The 15,213-nt window shown below is 47.0% G+C and overlaps 1 protein-coding gene and 1 long non-coding RNA gene across 3 annotated transcripts; both read right to left on the reverse strand.

Moving 5' to 3' along the window:
• Positions 1-1,327: 1,327 nt before the first annotated feature.
• PRND (prion like protein doppel) lies at positions 1,328-6,994 on the reverse strand. Its single transcript, XM_077872323.1, has 2 exons — positions 6,837-6,994; positions 1,328-4,718 (listed from the first exon to the last, which is right to left on the reverse strand). The coding sequence occupies exon 2, from the start codon at positions 4,705-4,707 to the stop codon at positions 4,171-4,173; it is 537 nt and encodes a 178-aa protein (XP_077728449.1). The 5' UTR covers positions 4,708-4,718; positions 6,837-6,994; the 3' UTR covers positions 1,328-4,170.
• A 1,595-nt stretch (positions 6,995-8,589) lies between these two features.
• LOC144298807 (uncharacterized) lies at positions 8,590-11,318 on the reverse strand. Of its 2 annotated transcripts, none has more exons than XR_013365694.1 (2): positions 10,200-11,318; positions 8,590-9,180 (listed from the first exon to the last, which is right to left on the reverse strand). It is a non-coding gene; the product is annotated as an uncharacterized LOC144298807 (long non-coding RNA). The 2 variants fall into 2 exon arrangements; XR_013365695.1 differs by having other exon boundaries at positions 10,189-11,318.
• Positions 11,319-15,213: the final 3,895 nt, after the last annotated feature.

Consider the following 15,213-nt stretch of genomic DNA (forward strand, 5'->3'; position numbering starts at 1 on the left):
CGCACAGCCACCAGGAAAGTCCCTTTAGAAGGGGCATGGTCTGTACGTGGGACCTATTTCAGTTTGTGGCCTCCCATGGGCTCAGGGGAAGCCTCCCCCTTGCCAAGGGAGACAGCTGAGTCTTGAATACGCTTTGAGTGGCCTGGGAGGGGTGCGGAGATGTCCCAGAGACAGAGAATCTTACTCCCATTTTGTGGGTGTGGATCATTCCCAGTGACATGGGAGTTTGACTCCCTTCTCTTCCACTGGGGAAACTGGGTGCCTAACTGGGATGGGTCTGCTGCCAGCGTAGCATAGGAGAAGAAGGAGTCGTGTGTCATGTCTGACCACATGGTCTTGGGACAGAATGGGCAGACACACAGCCGCTGGCCTGAGCTGGGTTTGCCAGAGGCCTGTGCTTCAACAGAGCTGTTTCTGAGCTTCTACCTGGGGAAACAAACTTGCCAGGCACCCAAGGGTGTCCTCGTACAGCCACCTAGAGCTCATGAAGAAAAAATGTTGGGTGTAAATGCAAGGTGTAACCAAACTGCAAGGTACGAAGTAGGCCCCAGGGTGGGGAGGAGGTCAGTGCCCCTGACCCATGGGCCACCACCCCAGCCTGTCACTTGTTCTATCAGGAAGCTTGAGGTAGAGAGTATAAGTAGCTCAAGACAAACTCACGGCCACTACCTGGGATGTACCTCGCTAGGACCCCAGGGTGGGGCTTCTGAATGTTGCTGAGCATGTCCTAAGCAAGCTGGGGTGCGAAGGCTCCAGGGAGAGGCTGGCGGGCTGCCAGAGCCCTGAGGACCTGGACACTGTGCTCTCGATGCCTGCAGCTCTGGGCCTTTCCCTCCTACAGGGCTTGCTCACTGGAATGTGGGTCATTTACCACGGATCGATAAAAAGGCTGGGACCAAACCTCACCCCAGGCTTCCAGGCCAGTGGGAAGTGTGGAATTGTGCAAATATACCACACTCCGAAGCCCAGACATACACAAACTGCCTTCCAGGCTTCTTATCCAGATATTCTGGACCAAAAACCATGTTTAGAATGGGAATTGCTCACAGTTTTAGGATTTTCAAGTGGTCCTTGTGGTCAGAAATTGCTTGGGAGGAGTTACGTGTGCTGTGTGCAAGGGAGAGAAGGTGCTCGAGCAGCATGTGTGGAAAAGGTGGCTCCTTCTGCTTAAAGAGACATAAAACCTCTTACGGGCTAGCATCAGCCATGAACGCAGGAATGAGAATTGCTCCAGCAAGGCAGGAACATAATCCAGACACATCTAGAAAAATTCAAATTATTTAAATGTAAACTCTTCCACAGAAATAAAAGGCACACATTGCAAGGCTGTCTGTACAAGGACGTTTATTGTTTGCAGTGGCGAGAAACTGAAGCCACCTGAAGGGCCATCAACAGTGAGCAATTGAATCAACCAGGGTCCATCTGTACTAGGGACTATTACACAGTAATCTAAAAGGACAAGTTAGCCCACTAGCTAGCTGTTGAACTGATGCAGCATTAAGTCACAAAGGCAAATTGTCTCAGGGATACATGTGATAGGTACAATTAGGGTATTTTTTAAAAGAACAATCAAATTTAAAAAAAACCCTCCCTTATATACCTAAGCACAGTGAAAATGTGGAGGCTACAGATCAGCAGAAAGGAGGCATCAGATGGGTTGGGGAAGGCAGGAATTAAACATCATAGAAAAATGGGAAAAAAAAAGGACAGAATAAAGTTCAGAGAATATCTGGAATATAAAAGCTCATCTATGGTATTATTGCAAATATGTACATTTGTATATGCAAATGAATAAGGCCTGGGAGGTAAGAGAGCAGAGTGAAAACAATGACTTAATCAGATTTGGGGATTGTGGGCAATGTGTTGTTCTGGATTTCTGTTGTAATTTGAATGTTGAAAGTCAACACTAGGAAGGGCCAACAAAGTGATGGTGAAGTTATTCACCTTTAAAATGATCATACCAAGAAGAGATCAGATGTCCCTCTCAATGTCTTGCACATGGTAGGTGCTCGACATTCTTTGGCTAAAGTGTAAAACCAGACCCACAGAGCCTCTCCCGGAACCCCTAATTAGTAACCAACAGCAAGGATGTTCCAGCACTGGCAAGTAGTCTCAGTTAAAAGCTTCAGGAATCAACTTTGCATTTGAATCACCAGATACAAATTCCCTTCACGCGCCACTTGTATCTGGTTTCTGGAACTGTTAATGAAATGAGAAAAGACAGCAATTATAGAAATTGTATTACATTACGGCCTGTGTTCGCCTAAGAAATGAAGTCATTTTGCTTATGTGGCTGTGCCTGCCCTTTTGTTTAAAATCAGCAGAGCGAGACTTAAAATTTCAACATCAGCTTATAAGTTGCTTCTTCCTTCCTTTCTTTTGTCTTCCTTCTTTTCTTCCTTTCTTCTTTCCTTCCTTCTTTCCTTCTTTCCTTCCTTCCTTCAATCTCTTTTCTTTTTTTTTTCCATCTCTTTCCCCCCCTGTCTTTCTTGCTATTGTTATTGTTTAAAAAATAAAAATAAAAAACCAACATGCAAGAGATAAACTCTACATGGTCTGTACTTTTATCTGGGGGTCTGCTCAGGAATTCAGCAGGGTTGTGAAAACAGGTGTGAGTGTGGTGCTGGCGGTGCAAGAACTGAGGCCTTCTGGTATCCTCCATCCCATCCTTCAACACTGAATCAGGGCAGGGTGGTCCCCAGGCCCCTAGGGGAAGGCTGCTACCCTGGGCTGCCCTGCCCCCAAGTCCTCCACTGCCTTTCTATGCTAAAACCTTCCCGAGTATCCTTGAGAAAAACACTGATAGCAGTGGAGGCTCAGAACAAGAGGTACCGTTATCAACATTCATGTGTTAAACTACTTAGGATAAACTGTTGAGAATGAACATTGCCCGCCACCCACCCCCCTTCAGATTCTCTTTAAAGGAGAATTGATAGCATTCAGGAGTTGGTACATCCAAACAATCCTTGGGGGATCTCCAAGAGCACCTCAGAGGGTCTGTGGGGGCATCTTAGAGCATTAGATTCATTATTCGTATTTAAGCCATATTCATATTTTGTAATATATACTTATAACTAGTATTACTTGCCAGTATGAGGGAATTCTTTGTTGGAGCTCCCTAAAGACATGGTTTCCTTTGAACCTCTTTGGCAAGGAATTATTTTTTATAGTGATAAGTGGGTCACAGGGATGACCCCCAAAGTGGTGGTAAAAGAACAGCTAGAGATCCAGCGCAGAACCTGTGTAAAAGGAGTAGAGCTAAAGATTCTCATATGCATGTGCATGTAAAGATACATCTAGCACGGGGGCAACATTGCAAAACAAACACGTCATTTAAGAATACTTTCTCAAACCCAAGTGGTATTGCAGAGAGGGGAAGAGCAAACACTTATCCTTCTTGTGGAAGAAATCTTTGTGCAGCAGACGTATCCTGCGGCGGCTCTGGGCTGCTCTGGGAACCAGCCTGGCAAGATGGCCTTACACCATGGTTTCTGGTCCTCTGTCCTGCTTCACTTCTCTGTTCTTTGAATTCCTTTATTACATCTTAGTTTAATTAGAAGAATTGAACAACCTGCCAGGAACAAGGTATCAGGACACATGGAGATCAGCTCAGGCCTAGTGTGGGTTCCACGTTTGGTCGGACACCTGGGTTCAGATTTGGGCCTCGAGGGCGGTCAGGGATCACAGGGCAGCTCTGGGATCGCACAGAGCGGAAGATCTGGAGTTGGACAAGCCAGGAAGGAATCCTGGCTCTGCTACTTTCTAGCCGCTTCATTGCCTGAGCCTCAGTGTCCTCGACTGCACGTGGGGATAACACCTGCCTCTCGGAGGGGTTGGGAATACTGTGGAGCGTGTGGCCCGGTCCCTGGTGCATTCTCTTCTCTGTTCACCGAACATTTATTTGTTGCAGAGTGCGACATGCCAGGCGCTACGGGGGAGCTGAGAAGGCAGAGACTGACAGGCCGCCCTTGGGAGAGCCTGCGTGCACACACATTTACCCCCCACAAACAGGTACCCCAGGGAGTCCTCGCCAGTGCCGCTTGAGGCCCTGACGATCCCTGATCTTTGGTACCTTGGGGACACGCGGGGGTCTGGGCCTGGAGGGGAACTGGGAGACCCCAGCGGATGGCTCACCCCCTCATCCCTGTGGCGGCCGGCCCGCCTGCAAGCTTATTTCACGATAAACCAAATGAAAGCCAGCAGGCAGAGCAGCACGGGCTGGGCTCCGGCCACCCGGGGCCCGGCTCCCCTCTCCAGCCAAAAGCCACAGCGCTTGACAGAGCAGAGCTCTCTGATCAGCCGCCACAGGACCCGCTGGTGAAGCTTGTTGTCCTGCTTCTCGCGGGACAGCTCCTCCTGGTTGGCCACCTGGGTGGCGTTGATGCAGCCGGTGACAAACTTCTCCTTCGTCACGTTGGCCTCGGAGCAGCCGTTATAGTGGATGCCGTCGGGGAACTGCCAGTAGTTGGCCTCGTAGTACCTGTTGCCCTCGGGCCCGAGGTCGATATCCAGCTTGCGGCCTTGCCTGATGAAGGCTCCAGGGCGGATCTCGGCCGAGTGCGCCTCGGTGACCTGGGAGGTGCCGGGCAAGGCCTTCCGGTTCCACTTGATCCTGTGCTTTATGCCCCTGGCCTCGACTGCCGAGAGCTGGCTCAACAGCAGGACACAGACAATGGCCAGCCAGCATCCGCCCAGGTGCTTCCTCATCGCGTCAGGATCTGCAGGAGCAAAGGCTCGGGGCAGTTACTTTCTCCCCTGGGCTGGTGGGGGGGTGGGGTGGGGGTGTTCCCGGGGTTCCCCTGACCCTCTCCTGTGTACAGGCCATTTTAAGCAAGGAATGCATTCTTGTGCCATTCACACTTTCCCAAAGCATAATAGTTTTCCCGGGGCTCGGGTTGCACGGGCTAAGTCAATACCGAGGTTCTTGCTTTTGCCTGGAATTATGTGCATTCAGAGCAGAGATCTGGTTTTCTCAGATAGATAAGAAGCTGCACCTGGCAATTATAAAGCCTTTGAATAAGCATGGGAAAATAAATGAGTAATAATGATATGATACGTATAGGTTTTCTTTGGTGCTCCCAAGTCTTTCCAATGGGGGGGATCTCTGGAGGAAAGTACACAGAGCAGTTGGAACCACATTCTGTGCACGGGCTCTATCGTTAATCTTCCTTCTTTATTCTGTTGCTCTAAGCTGGCACTGTCTCTGGCACATTCTGCTATCCATTCTGGGAAAGCCACCTGCTGCGGGCACTAAAGGGCTCTATGGTAATGATAGAGAGAGAGAGAGAGAGAGAGAGAGAGAGAGAGATGGAGGTGTGGTCAGGAGAAACTTGCTTCCTTCTGTGTCAGGGAGTCAAGATGTGCTATAGATGTGGCTCCCAGTCTCACACTGGGGACAGTGTGACCCCCACCCTCCCCCTCACCCAGCACTTACTATGCATCAGCCCCTGGCATTGGCTAACTTAATTCTCACATGGGGTAGGTAGGTTATTATTCTCATCTGATAAGACTTGTCCTGGGATTCAGAGTAGCTAAGTAATTTGCCCAAGGCTGCACAGGAGTGGGTGGCAGATCTGAATCCAGTTCTGTCTGACATTTTCACTCGCCATGTCACATGGCCCCTCTGTGCTGCAGGAGGGTGTGGTGCCCACATTTTGTGCTTTCGACTCATTGGACAGGAAGGGCAGCCCCGGATGGCCCCTAAGCTGAGCAAAGAGCAGGGCCCGTGTGGAATTTCAGAAGAGATGGGATGCTGGGGAGGACCGGAGGGCCTGGGGAAGCACTGATGGTCCTGTGTCAAGGTTGTCCTGGGCATCTGAAGGGCTGCTGATGACATCAGGGGATACCCCCCTGCCCCCAGCCCCCTAATCCTGTAGTTTGTCACGTCTGGCTCCTGAAACTACAATAGCTATTGTGGGAATCTACTTCCCAAGGTCAACCGTTGAGGGCATTCTGGCACCTGGACCTTTGTAAGCGTAGATGAGAAACACCGGAACGGTTACTATAGCCAAGTGGGCTTAGGCTGTATCCTAGATGAAGCTTTACTGTGAGTCCATCAGTGCCAGAGCTGGGGGAGGTTCAAAAGTTAGCTGGCTTTGCCCCTAACACACCTTCCCTGCAGTATTCCCAAAGTGATAGGTCCACCTCTGTTAAAATGTTCAACTCCAGTGTGACAGTGGTCCTTAGGTAGGAAAAAAAGCAACATGCAACTTCAGCGCAAATCCAGTCACCTCTGGATGCCTGCAAAGTGGCTTCTGCTGACCTTTCTTTACCTGCAGGTATGGTCTAGTCTCTGGCCCAGGGAGGGCAAGAATGTGCCTGGCAGCAGCCTGAGCACCCATGCTTCTGGCATCTTATCCCCAACGGCCCCCTCATCACAGTGACTTCAGACCAGTTTTCTTGAAAGAGATCCATGCATGAAGCAAACATTCATTAATCTCCTAAATAAGGGGGCCACACCTAATTAGCCCATACCTAAGAGTATGCCATCAGCACATATTCTTTGGAAGGAGAAATGTTAAATAAGAATAATAATACAAATTCCAGGTGTGTCAAATTAGAAAAAAAAGCATAGATCTCAAGAAAGAAATTAGTCTTCAGAGACAAGGGCTTAAAAGCAAAAGAAAATCCCAACCATCCACCCCTCAAATAGCACTTTATTGTAACCAGACATGCAACACCAGTGATGCCCCAACATTCTTCACATGTCCCTTGCCTCGGGACCCACCCCAGGAGATGGGAGACAAGAAATCACTGCATAATTTGCAGTCTGATTAGAAATGAGCAACCTTGACCACAGAAACGGAACCCAGCGCGAACCCTGCCTCCCCACATACCTTGGGATCTCTCCGGTGTGCCTCTGGAGCCTCAGCAGCACTGTCCTGCAGCAAACCCTTCCGCCTATGTAGATGCTGCTGGGGGAGGCGGCATTCCTGCTGCTCTCCAAATACGGCAGCCCTCCTCTCTGGGCAGGACCAATCAGGGGTTCCCAGGCACTCCTCTGCCTTGAGGAGAGACCTTCTCCTGACTCTTGACTAATAAACACCATGTGAAGATCTTGATGAAGTTCAGAAAGACTTAAGAGTTGTCTTTGATTTTATTTTCTCTTCTTTTATGTCTGGATGTATGCATTTACTTATTTACTATTAACCAGTTTATCACAAAGGTCATTACAAAGGAAGCAAATGAACAACCAGATGCAGAAGTACATAGGACAGGGTCTGGAGGGTTCCAACCATGGGAGTCCCCATGGAGTCTGGGGGCACCATATCCCCAAATGTCAATGAGTTCACCAACGTTGAAACTCTCCAAACCCCTCTGTGCCAGTAACTGGGGACACAAACCAAATATTCTAATAAAAGATAACTCCGATCACCCCTTCACTCAGGAATCCACAAGGTTTTAGAAGCTCTTTGCCAGAAACTGGGGACGTTATGATGCCACAGTGTCACAGCTGGACAGATGGATGTATGCATCTGTTCAGAGTCTGGTTAGAGTTGTTTTTAAGACTGGTATTTTGAGAGGAGCCTTGTAGAACTGAAAGGAGCAGTGTTAGAAGGAAAACGCTTTCCCATCAGTATCCACAACAGAGGGTGTTGCTGGGTATATATGCCATCCTGCACCTGAAGACCAGCCTCAGGCAGCAAAGGGGCTTTTGCCTTGCAGCCTCTATGGGAAGGGTCTGGTCAAGAAGAAAGTGCGAGAGCAGCTGGGCCACACGTCCTCTCCCAGCGGGGACCCCCAGAGAGCGAGGTACTGAACTTCCTTTGGGGAGGTGCAAAAGCAGGGTCCATGCTGGCTTGAGGGACACACAGGAGGCCTGGCCAGCATTTGAGGCTTTTTGCCATGCAGGAATGCTTGAGCCACGGAACGAGTCCAAGGCTAAAAAGTTAAGCGATATGGAAACCCATGGGACAGATGCAGATGGAGACGAAACCAGCCCTTCTCAAACGTGTTGGGGCTGAGAGTGGGTTTCCTCGGAGTGGCAGGGTGAAGAGCTGGAGAGCCAGCCAGGGCATAGTTGTTGGGTGACCATTCTTTGTAGAGAAGGGACTTACCCACGTGTCTCTGTTCCAGTTATTACTGCAATGTGAAATCAGAAGTGAATTCTGGAGGAAAATACGGAGTGAGATTAGCCTGTGAAGGGAATATGATCTTTATTCTGAACGTGAACCAGCGATGTTGGCTGGATTCACTTCAAAGTCTTTTTGCGAACCACGCTGAAGTGGTTAGCTCTCAGAATGACCAGCAGATGGCACTATGAGTTCACAAAGACCTCTCACCCTGGTGGGGTGGGGGGAAACCCCGCCGCCAAAACTAGCCCCTGCAGGGATTTGGGGTCTCTAGTGGGCCTTTCTTTCTCCTCTGCCTTTTCTTTTAAAATTTATTGCATTTCCATTTTTTTAAAAACTTTTTTCGTTTTCTTCCTAGAATCAGAGACTTTTTGGTCTTGTGAACACACACACACACACACACACACACACACTTTAGCAGTGCAAGCTCCCTGTAAACTATTTGCAAAATGCAGAAGAGACAAAAAAACAAGAACAAAAACAAACCCCACCTAATATTTCTCTGTCCAGAGACAAGTGTCAGTACAAAGGTTTTATTTATTATTATTTTAAAAAGGTTTTATTTATTTATTCATGAGAGACACAGAGAGAGGCAGAGACATAGGCAGAGGGAGAAGCAGGCTCTCTGCTGTGAGCCTGATGCAGGACTCGATCCCAGGACCCCAGGATCATGACCTGAGCCAAAGACAGATGCTTAAACACTGAGCCACCCAGGGGTCCCTAGTACAAAGGTTAGAGTTGGGGGCATTTAGGGCTGGAAAGGGTTCAGAATTCTCTAGTTTAGCTTCTTTGCACTGTGAGGTCATGAAGCTAGATAGGCCCAAGGTCACTGAGCCAGGAGGGCAAAACTGTCCCCCAGCGTGGGTCCATTGCCCTGTTCTGAACTCGGTGTACCATCTACTCTGCCGGTCCTCATCTGGTGTGAGCATCTCTAGGCCTCTCCATTCTTCTTTCTATTTGCTTTCTGAGAAGGACTTTGCCCGGCAGGTGGTGGGAGGTTGGTTCAGAGCTGATGAGGCTGCAGATTCCTCTTGTCAGCGAACAAAGAGGCACAGAGGAGCATGGAAGGCTGTGGAAATGTTGGAGAAGGTGGGAGGAGCTCTGAAAGCTGCAAACAAGGCAAGAAAACTGTTATCCAGATGCAAAACTGCCCCAATCCGGCCTGGCGCCTGCTCCCCACCTACAAATATGAACAAACAAACAGCCAAGGAATTAGTGAGAGAGCATCAGTCTCTACATGAGCTGAGAGGCTAGGGCCAAGTGAATCATGTCTTCTGGCATCAACAGCTATATGAGGAATATCAATGAATGTGGGTTGTCCTTGATTAAACAGGAAGAACAAGACTGACCCAACAGGGCTGGGTGCTCCATGATGCAAGGGACTCTAATGGGTTTCTCTAGAATGTATGAGCAGTAGAAAATTATGTGAATACAAAAAAAAAATGGCAAGGAAAGGCTGAGGTCTAGAATGCGTGAGTGGGTCATACTATCAGTTCCTAGTTTGATTAGAGCTTGGACCTTTAGAGAGCACTTATAAATACAGTGGTCATTAAGACCAAGATGCCATGCCCAACTGTACCCAGAGAGTTAGTGTGTGGCAAGATCACTCACTGTATCTTGGCTTCTTTAAGATTTATCAACTGTTATGTGTTTGGACTATGCTGTGCCAAAGGAGGGGCAGCATAAACCTAGCTAAGGCAGCTAAGGCAGCTCACGGCCTACTGGTAGAGAAATAATTGAAATGATAAATAATCCATTAATATTTTTGAAAATAATACTTGTAAGATAGTTGTGTAGCTGTCTGAATAGCCATACTCAATTTCTTTATTTTTATGAAGTCTACTATCCATATCATGAACGTATCCAAAGTATACAGCATTATACATTTTTACAAACTGAACACACTCATGTAGCCTGCACCCAGAATAAGAAAATGAACAATGACAGTGTGCACAAAGCGTCTCCCCGTTGGGTCACTGCCTGTGCTGACCACTGTCCTGACTTATTACACCCTCGATTAGTTTTGCCTTTTTAAATAATTCATATAAATAGAATTACATAGAACATAATTTATTGTGTCTGTCTTGCTCAAATTGGGCCTTGTAGATTCACCCACATTGTGCGTACTTGTCAATGGTTCATTCCATTGTGAGACTACTCCACAATTTTCCTCTTCATTCCCTTCATGGTGGGCATTGGGCGGTTTCTGGTTTGAGCTCTCTTCTGAACAATGTTGTCACGAAGATTCTGGCATGTGCTTCTTGGTGGAGTGTGATCACTTTTCTGTTGGATGTACACAGAGGGGAGACTTGCTAGGTCATAGAGTATGTTCAGCTTTCATATTCTTAACATTTTGATCTTTGCACAAATTTTAAATACCACCTTCCTCTATAGCTTGCCCATTCTTAGCAATGTCAGGAGTCTTCCTTTGGGGTCCCAGAGCAATTGATGCATAGCCAAATAGCCACGTGGGGCACCCTTGCTGTTCATATGTTCATTTGAGCTCACAGAAGCCAAAGGACCACGTCCCACTTGCCCCACACATAGCACAGTGCCTAGAATCTAGAAGCAACTAAATTCCCTTTATTCCTTCTTATCTGCAACTTGGTTGAGGATAGGACTTGATTGAGGACAGCTGCACATGGATCACAGCTGCCAAGGTGGGCTGTGTGCCAGAGGCAGGCTGAACACTCCAAATCGCAGCAGGTCATGATATCTAGAGGCAACACGAGGAAAATTAACAGGCAATAGTTAAAGGCAACAGTTTTAGAATTGGTTTTTTAAAAATCAAGGGTAGCACGTGAAGACCTATCATGGCAGTGGTTGAAATTCCATTGGGGTACCATTGCCTAGAAGTGTAACAGGAGGCCATGGAGGAAGCAAATGCTTCTCTAATCAAAGGGTCATTTACCCCAGTTCTCTGCCTTCCTCGCTCAGACCACAGTAGGTGCTGGGTGCTGAGCTTTGTGGAGCTGATTCAGGGCACGGAGGTGGAATGATGCACGCAGGGGGAGGCGGTGATGGGAAGTGGTGCGTCAGGGTTGGGAGGTAGTACATGAGGATGGGGAATCTTGTGGCATATCTGTGACCACTGAGGGAAGTTACTCATCTTGTGTCCCCAGATGTTTGTGGAATAGGATGTTTGTAAATGAGAAGAGAGCCATCAAAGCTCTAGAGCACAGGTAATGGGGTGAAGACTGTGTTTTAAGGTGGCCCAGAAAGGGGTGCCCTAGGAAAGGGAAGAAACTCCAGCCTGGAGACCCCAAGAAGGGCCCAGAGCACCAGCCTCAGCCACCATGTGGAAGTTCCTCACTTGGCCACCCACCACTTTTCTCACTTCTTTCTGATGTTTTTTTATTTTTTTAAATTTTTATTTATTTATGATAGTCACAGAGAGAGAGGGAGAGAGAGGCAGAGACACAGGCAGAGGGAGAAGCAGGCTCCATGCACCGGGAGCCCGACGCGGGATTCGATCCTGGGTCTCCAGGATCGCGCTCTGGGCCAAAGGCAGGCACCAAACCGCTGCGCCACCCAGGGATCCCTGATGTTTTTTTAGAAGAATAATTAACCGGATGATTTGATGTGCAATTTGTCCTCTCTGATATGCCGGAAAATGTTCAAAAGGAGAGAGGCCTGCCCCGGGGTGAGGTTTACCTGAAACAGGTGAAAGGTGCTAGCTATATTGTGGGGGCACCTTGGGTGGCAAAGTAGTTGGGCATCTGCCTCTTAGTTTCAGCTCAGGTCATGATCCCAGGGTTGTAGGATTGAGCCCTGAGTCCGGCTCTATGCTCAGCATGGAGTCTGCTTAGGGACTGACTCCACTTTCCTCTACTCACTCTCTCTCTTTAAGATGGATAGAAAGATCAGAGAAAGGAAGAAACAAATATAAAATAAAATAAAATAAAATAAAATAAAATAAAATAAAATAAGATAAAATAGAAAGAAGGGAAGAGGAAAGGAGTAGCTATTGTCAGAGTAGGGGCCCTTTTGTTACCCGGGGTGGCTTTCATTCTCAGGGGAAGCCCTGGAGATACTGCTAGGAGAAGGAGTGGGAACCAAGGCCTAGGTTCTTTATCATTTTTTAAAAAAGATTTATTTATTTATTTGAGAGAGATGAAGAGAAAAAGAGAATTTGGGAGGGGCAGAGGGAGAGAATCCTCAAGCAGACTCTCTGCCAAGCATGTAGCCCAACGTGGGGCTCAATCTCATGACTCATGAGATCACGACCTGAGCTGAAATCAAGAGTTGGAAGCTTGATGGACTGAGTCACCCAGAGACCCAGGTTCTAATCCTCACCTTGTCATCCTCTGCCTCGAGTCAGTTCAGTTCTCATCTGTAAGAGAGAGCTTAGCCTTCTTCATTAGTAAGCTGTCCTCTGTCTCAGAGAATAAATGGTGTATTTACCAGACATCTTTGGGAGAGGCCGAAGTTCCGGTGGGAATGGGTCTCCATGTTTGTGTAAGAGGCATCATGCCCCTTGCCTCCACCACCACTGTTTACGTCAAACATTGCTTGACAATGTTGCAGTCACAGAATCCAATACAAATCCTTCCCACCGAAGCAGTATGAAGTGTGATCAGCTAAGATCTAAGAGCTTGTTAATACCTGGGCATGCATTAACATGTTAATTACTGGCCTGCCAGAAATACCAATGCAGCATTTACTATTGTGAAGGCAACTAGCTGAGGCTGATGGAGGTTCGTGCCAGAGGCTGGGTCTGTGATAGAGAAAGGGGAAAAGATTGGAGCACTGTCAAGTGTAGACAAGAGTAGCATCCGAGACACAGAGCCATCTAAACTGGAAAATGCAAGCCGAGGTCACTTCTTGGTACTGATGGCTGTAGGGACAAGATCTGGCAGGAAATAGGGATGGAGGATCCAAATTTTTAAAAATAATGCTATTATTGGGGACACCTGGGTGGCTCAGTGGTTAAGTGTCTGCTTTCGGCTCAGGGTGTGATCCTGGAGTCCCGGGATCAAGTCCCACATTGGGCTCCCTGCATGGAGCCTGCTTCTCCCTCTGCCTGTGTCTCTGACTCTCTCTCTGTGTCTCTCATGAATAAATAAATAAAATCTCAAACAATAAAATAATGCTATTAATGGAGCATAACATACATGCAGAAAAGTGCACAATTCAATAAATTTTCACAAACTGAACAATCTTGTGTAACTAGCAGGATGTTCCAGACCCTCATGGCTGTCCCCCCACCCACCCAAAGGGCATCCACAGTCGTGATTTCTAATGCCCAGGCTGGTTTCACCTTCTTTTGTATTTTATAAAGATGAAAAGATGCAGTAAGTGCTCGTTTGTGTCTGGGTTTTATTAAGCCCCATTATGTTTGTGACATTCATCAGTATTGCTGCCTGGAGGTGTTATTTTTCACTTCTCATTCCTGTATGGTATACGGTTGTATAAATAGACCATAATTTACCTATTTATTTATCTCTTTTTTAAAGATTTCATTTATTTGAGAGAGAGAGAGAGAGAGAATGCACAAAAGAGAGAGAGAAAGAGGGAGAAAGAGAGACAAGGAGCAGGGGGGAAGGGCAGAAGGAGAAGGAGAAGCAGATTCCCCACTGAGCAGGAAGCCCAAGGCAGGGCTCCATACCAGGACTCTGAATCATGACCTGAGCTGAAGGCAGATGCTTAACTGACTGAGCCACTCAGGCACCCTATCTACTTATTTCTTTTTTTTTTTTTTTTTAATTCTCTTTTTGCTCACCACAGAAAGATTCTTTTTTTTTTTTCAATTTTTTAAAATTTATTTTATTTTATTTATGATAGGCACACAGTGAGAGAGAGAGAGGCAGAGACACAGGCAGAGGGAGAAGCAGGCTCCTCACAGGGAGCCCCATGCGATCTTGGGGTCCTGGGACCTCAGGATCATGACCTGAGCTGAAGGCAGACGCTCAACCACTGAGCCACCCACCTATCTACTTACCTCTTGATGAACATGTAAGTGTTCCTTGTTTGAGACTATTTATTAATGCAGTTGCTATGAAAATTCTTACATACATCTCGTGGTGAACATAAGCTCTCATTTCTGTTGGGCAAATGCTCAGGAATAGAAATGCTGTGTCAATTAATAGGTGTCTGTTCAGCTTTAGTAGAAACTGGCACTTTCTCAAAGTTGTTCAAACAACTTAGAGTCAGCTGTGGAAGAGGGCTCTGGGGTTCCCCACGCACCTCCTGCTTTGTGGCCTCTCTGTATTGGAGATTTCATTTTTATTTTTGTTTTTATTTATTTTTTTAAGATTTTATTTATTTATTCATAGAGGCACAGAGAGAGAGGCAGAGACACAGGCAGAGGGAGAAGCTGGCTCCATGCAAGGAGCCCGACGTGGGACTTGATCCGGGGTCTCCAGGATCACGTCCGGGAGGCAAGCGGCGCTAAACCGCCATGCCATTGGGGCTGCCCGGAGATTTCATTTTTAAATAAACAATGACAACAATTGAGTGACCAACTGTCCCTTGGGATTGAGATTGGCTCCCAGGACATGGGATTTTTCAGTGCTAACAGGGAAAGTATGGGCCAAGCCAGGACAAGGTCCTTCAGATGTGTAGGTGTAGCAGATCTTGAAATATCCCTTAAATTTACCATTGTGAAATTATGTTAGTTATTAGGTCCACCAGTAGATCTTATTAGGGAGTTTGAAAAAAAATTTAATTTGTTCAGTGCAAAACCTTTTGATAATTATATTTTAGTATAATTGGTTTCCTCTGTGATCTCTGTATTTTTATTCTGTGCATTTAAAAGCATTATTCTGCATAGGGTTCATAGGCTTCCCCCGACTCACAAAATGATCCACAGTAGCGATAGATATTTCAGCTGGGTATTAATATATAAAGAGAAGTTTGTATGAATAGTGGAGAGAGGGCAGGGAAGATATTCTAGGTGGAGGGAAAAGCATGAGAAAAGAGGACACTAAGGCAAGGTTTTGTGTTGCGTTTGAATATACCTTGTAAAATTAGGCTTGGGAAAACAATGGGCATAAATTGTGATTGCCAGTATTTGTGATCCATGCAACAGCCCATTGGCTCAGTATTTGTGATGGTATGTACCAGGCAGAGATGATCAGAGTATAGAGGAAATAGTGATCTTGAGGTGGAAGTCTGTAGAGTTGACTGCCTGGGAGGAAGA

This window comes from Canis aureus, chromosome 26 (genome assembly GCF_053574225.1).
Source record: "Canis aureus isolate CA01 chromosome 26, VMU_Caureus_v.1.0, whole genome shotgun sequence".
NCBI classification, from domain to species: Eukaryota; Metazoa; Chordata; class Mammalia; order Carnivora; family Canidae; genus Canis; species Canis aureus.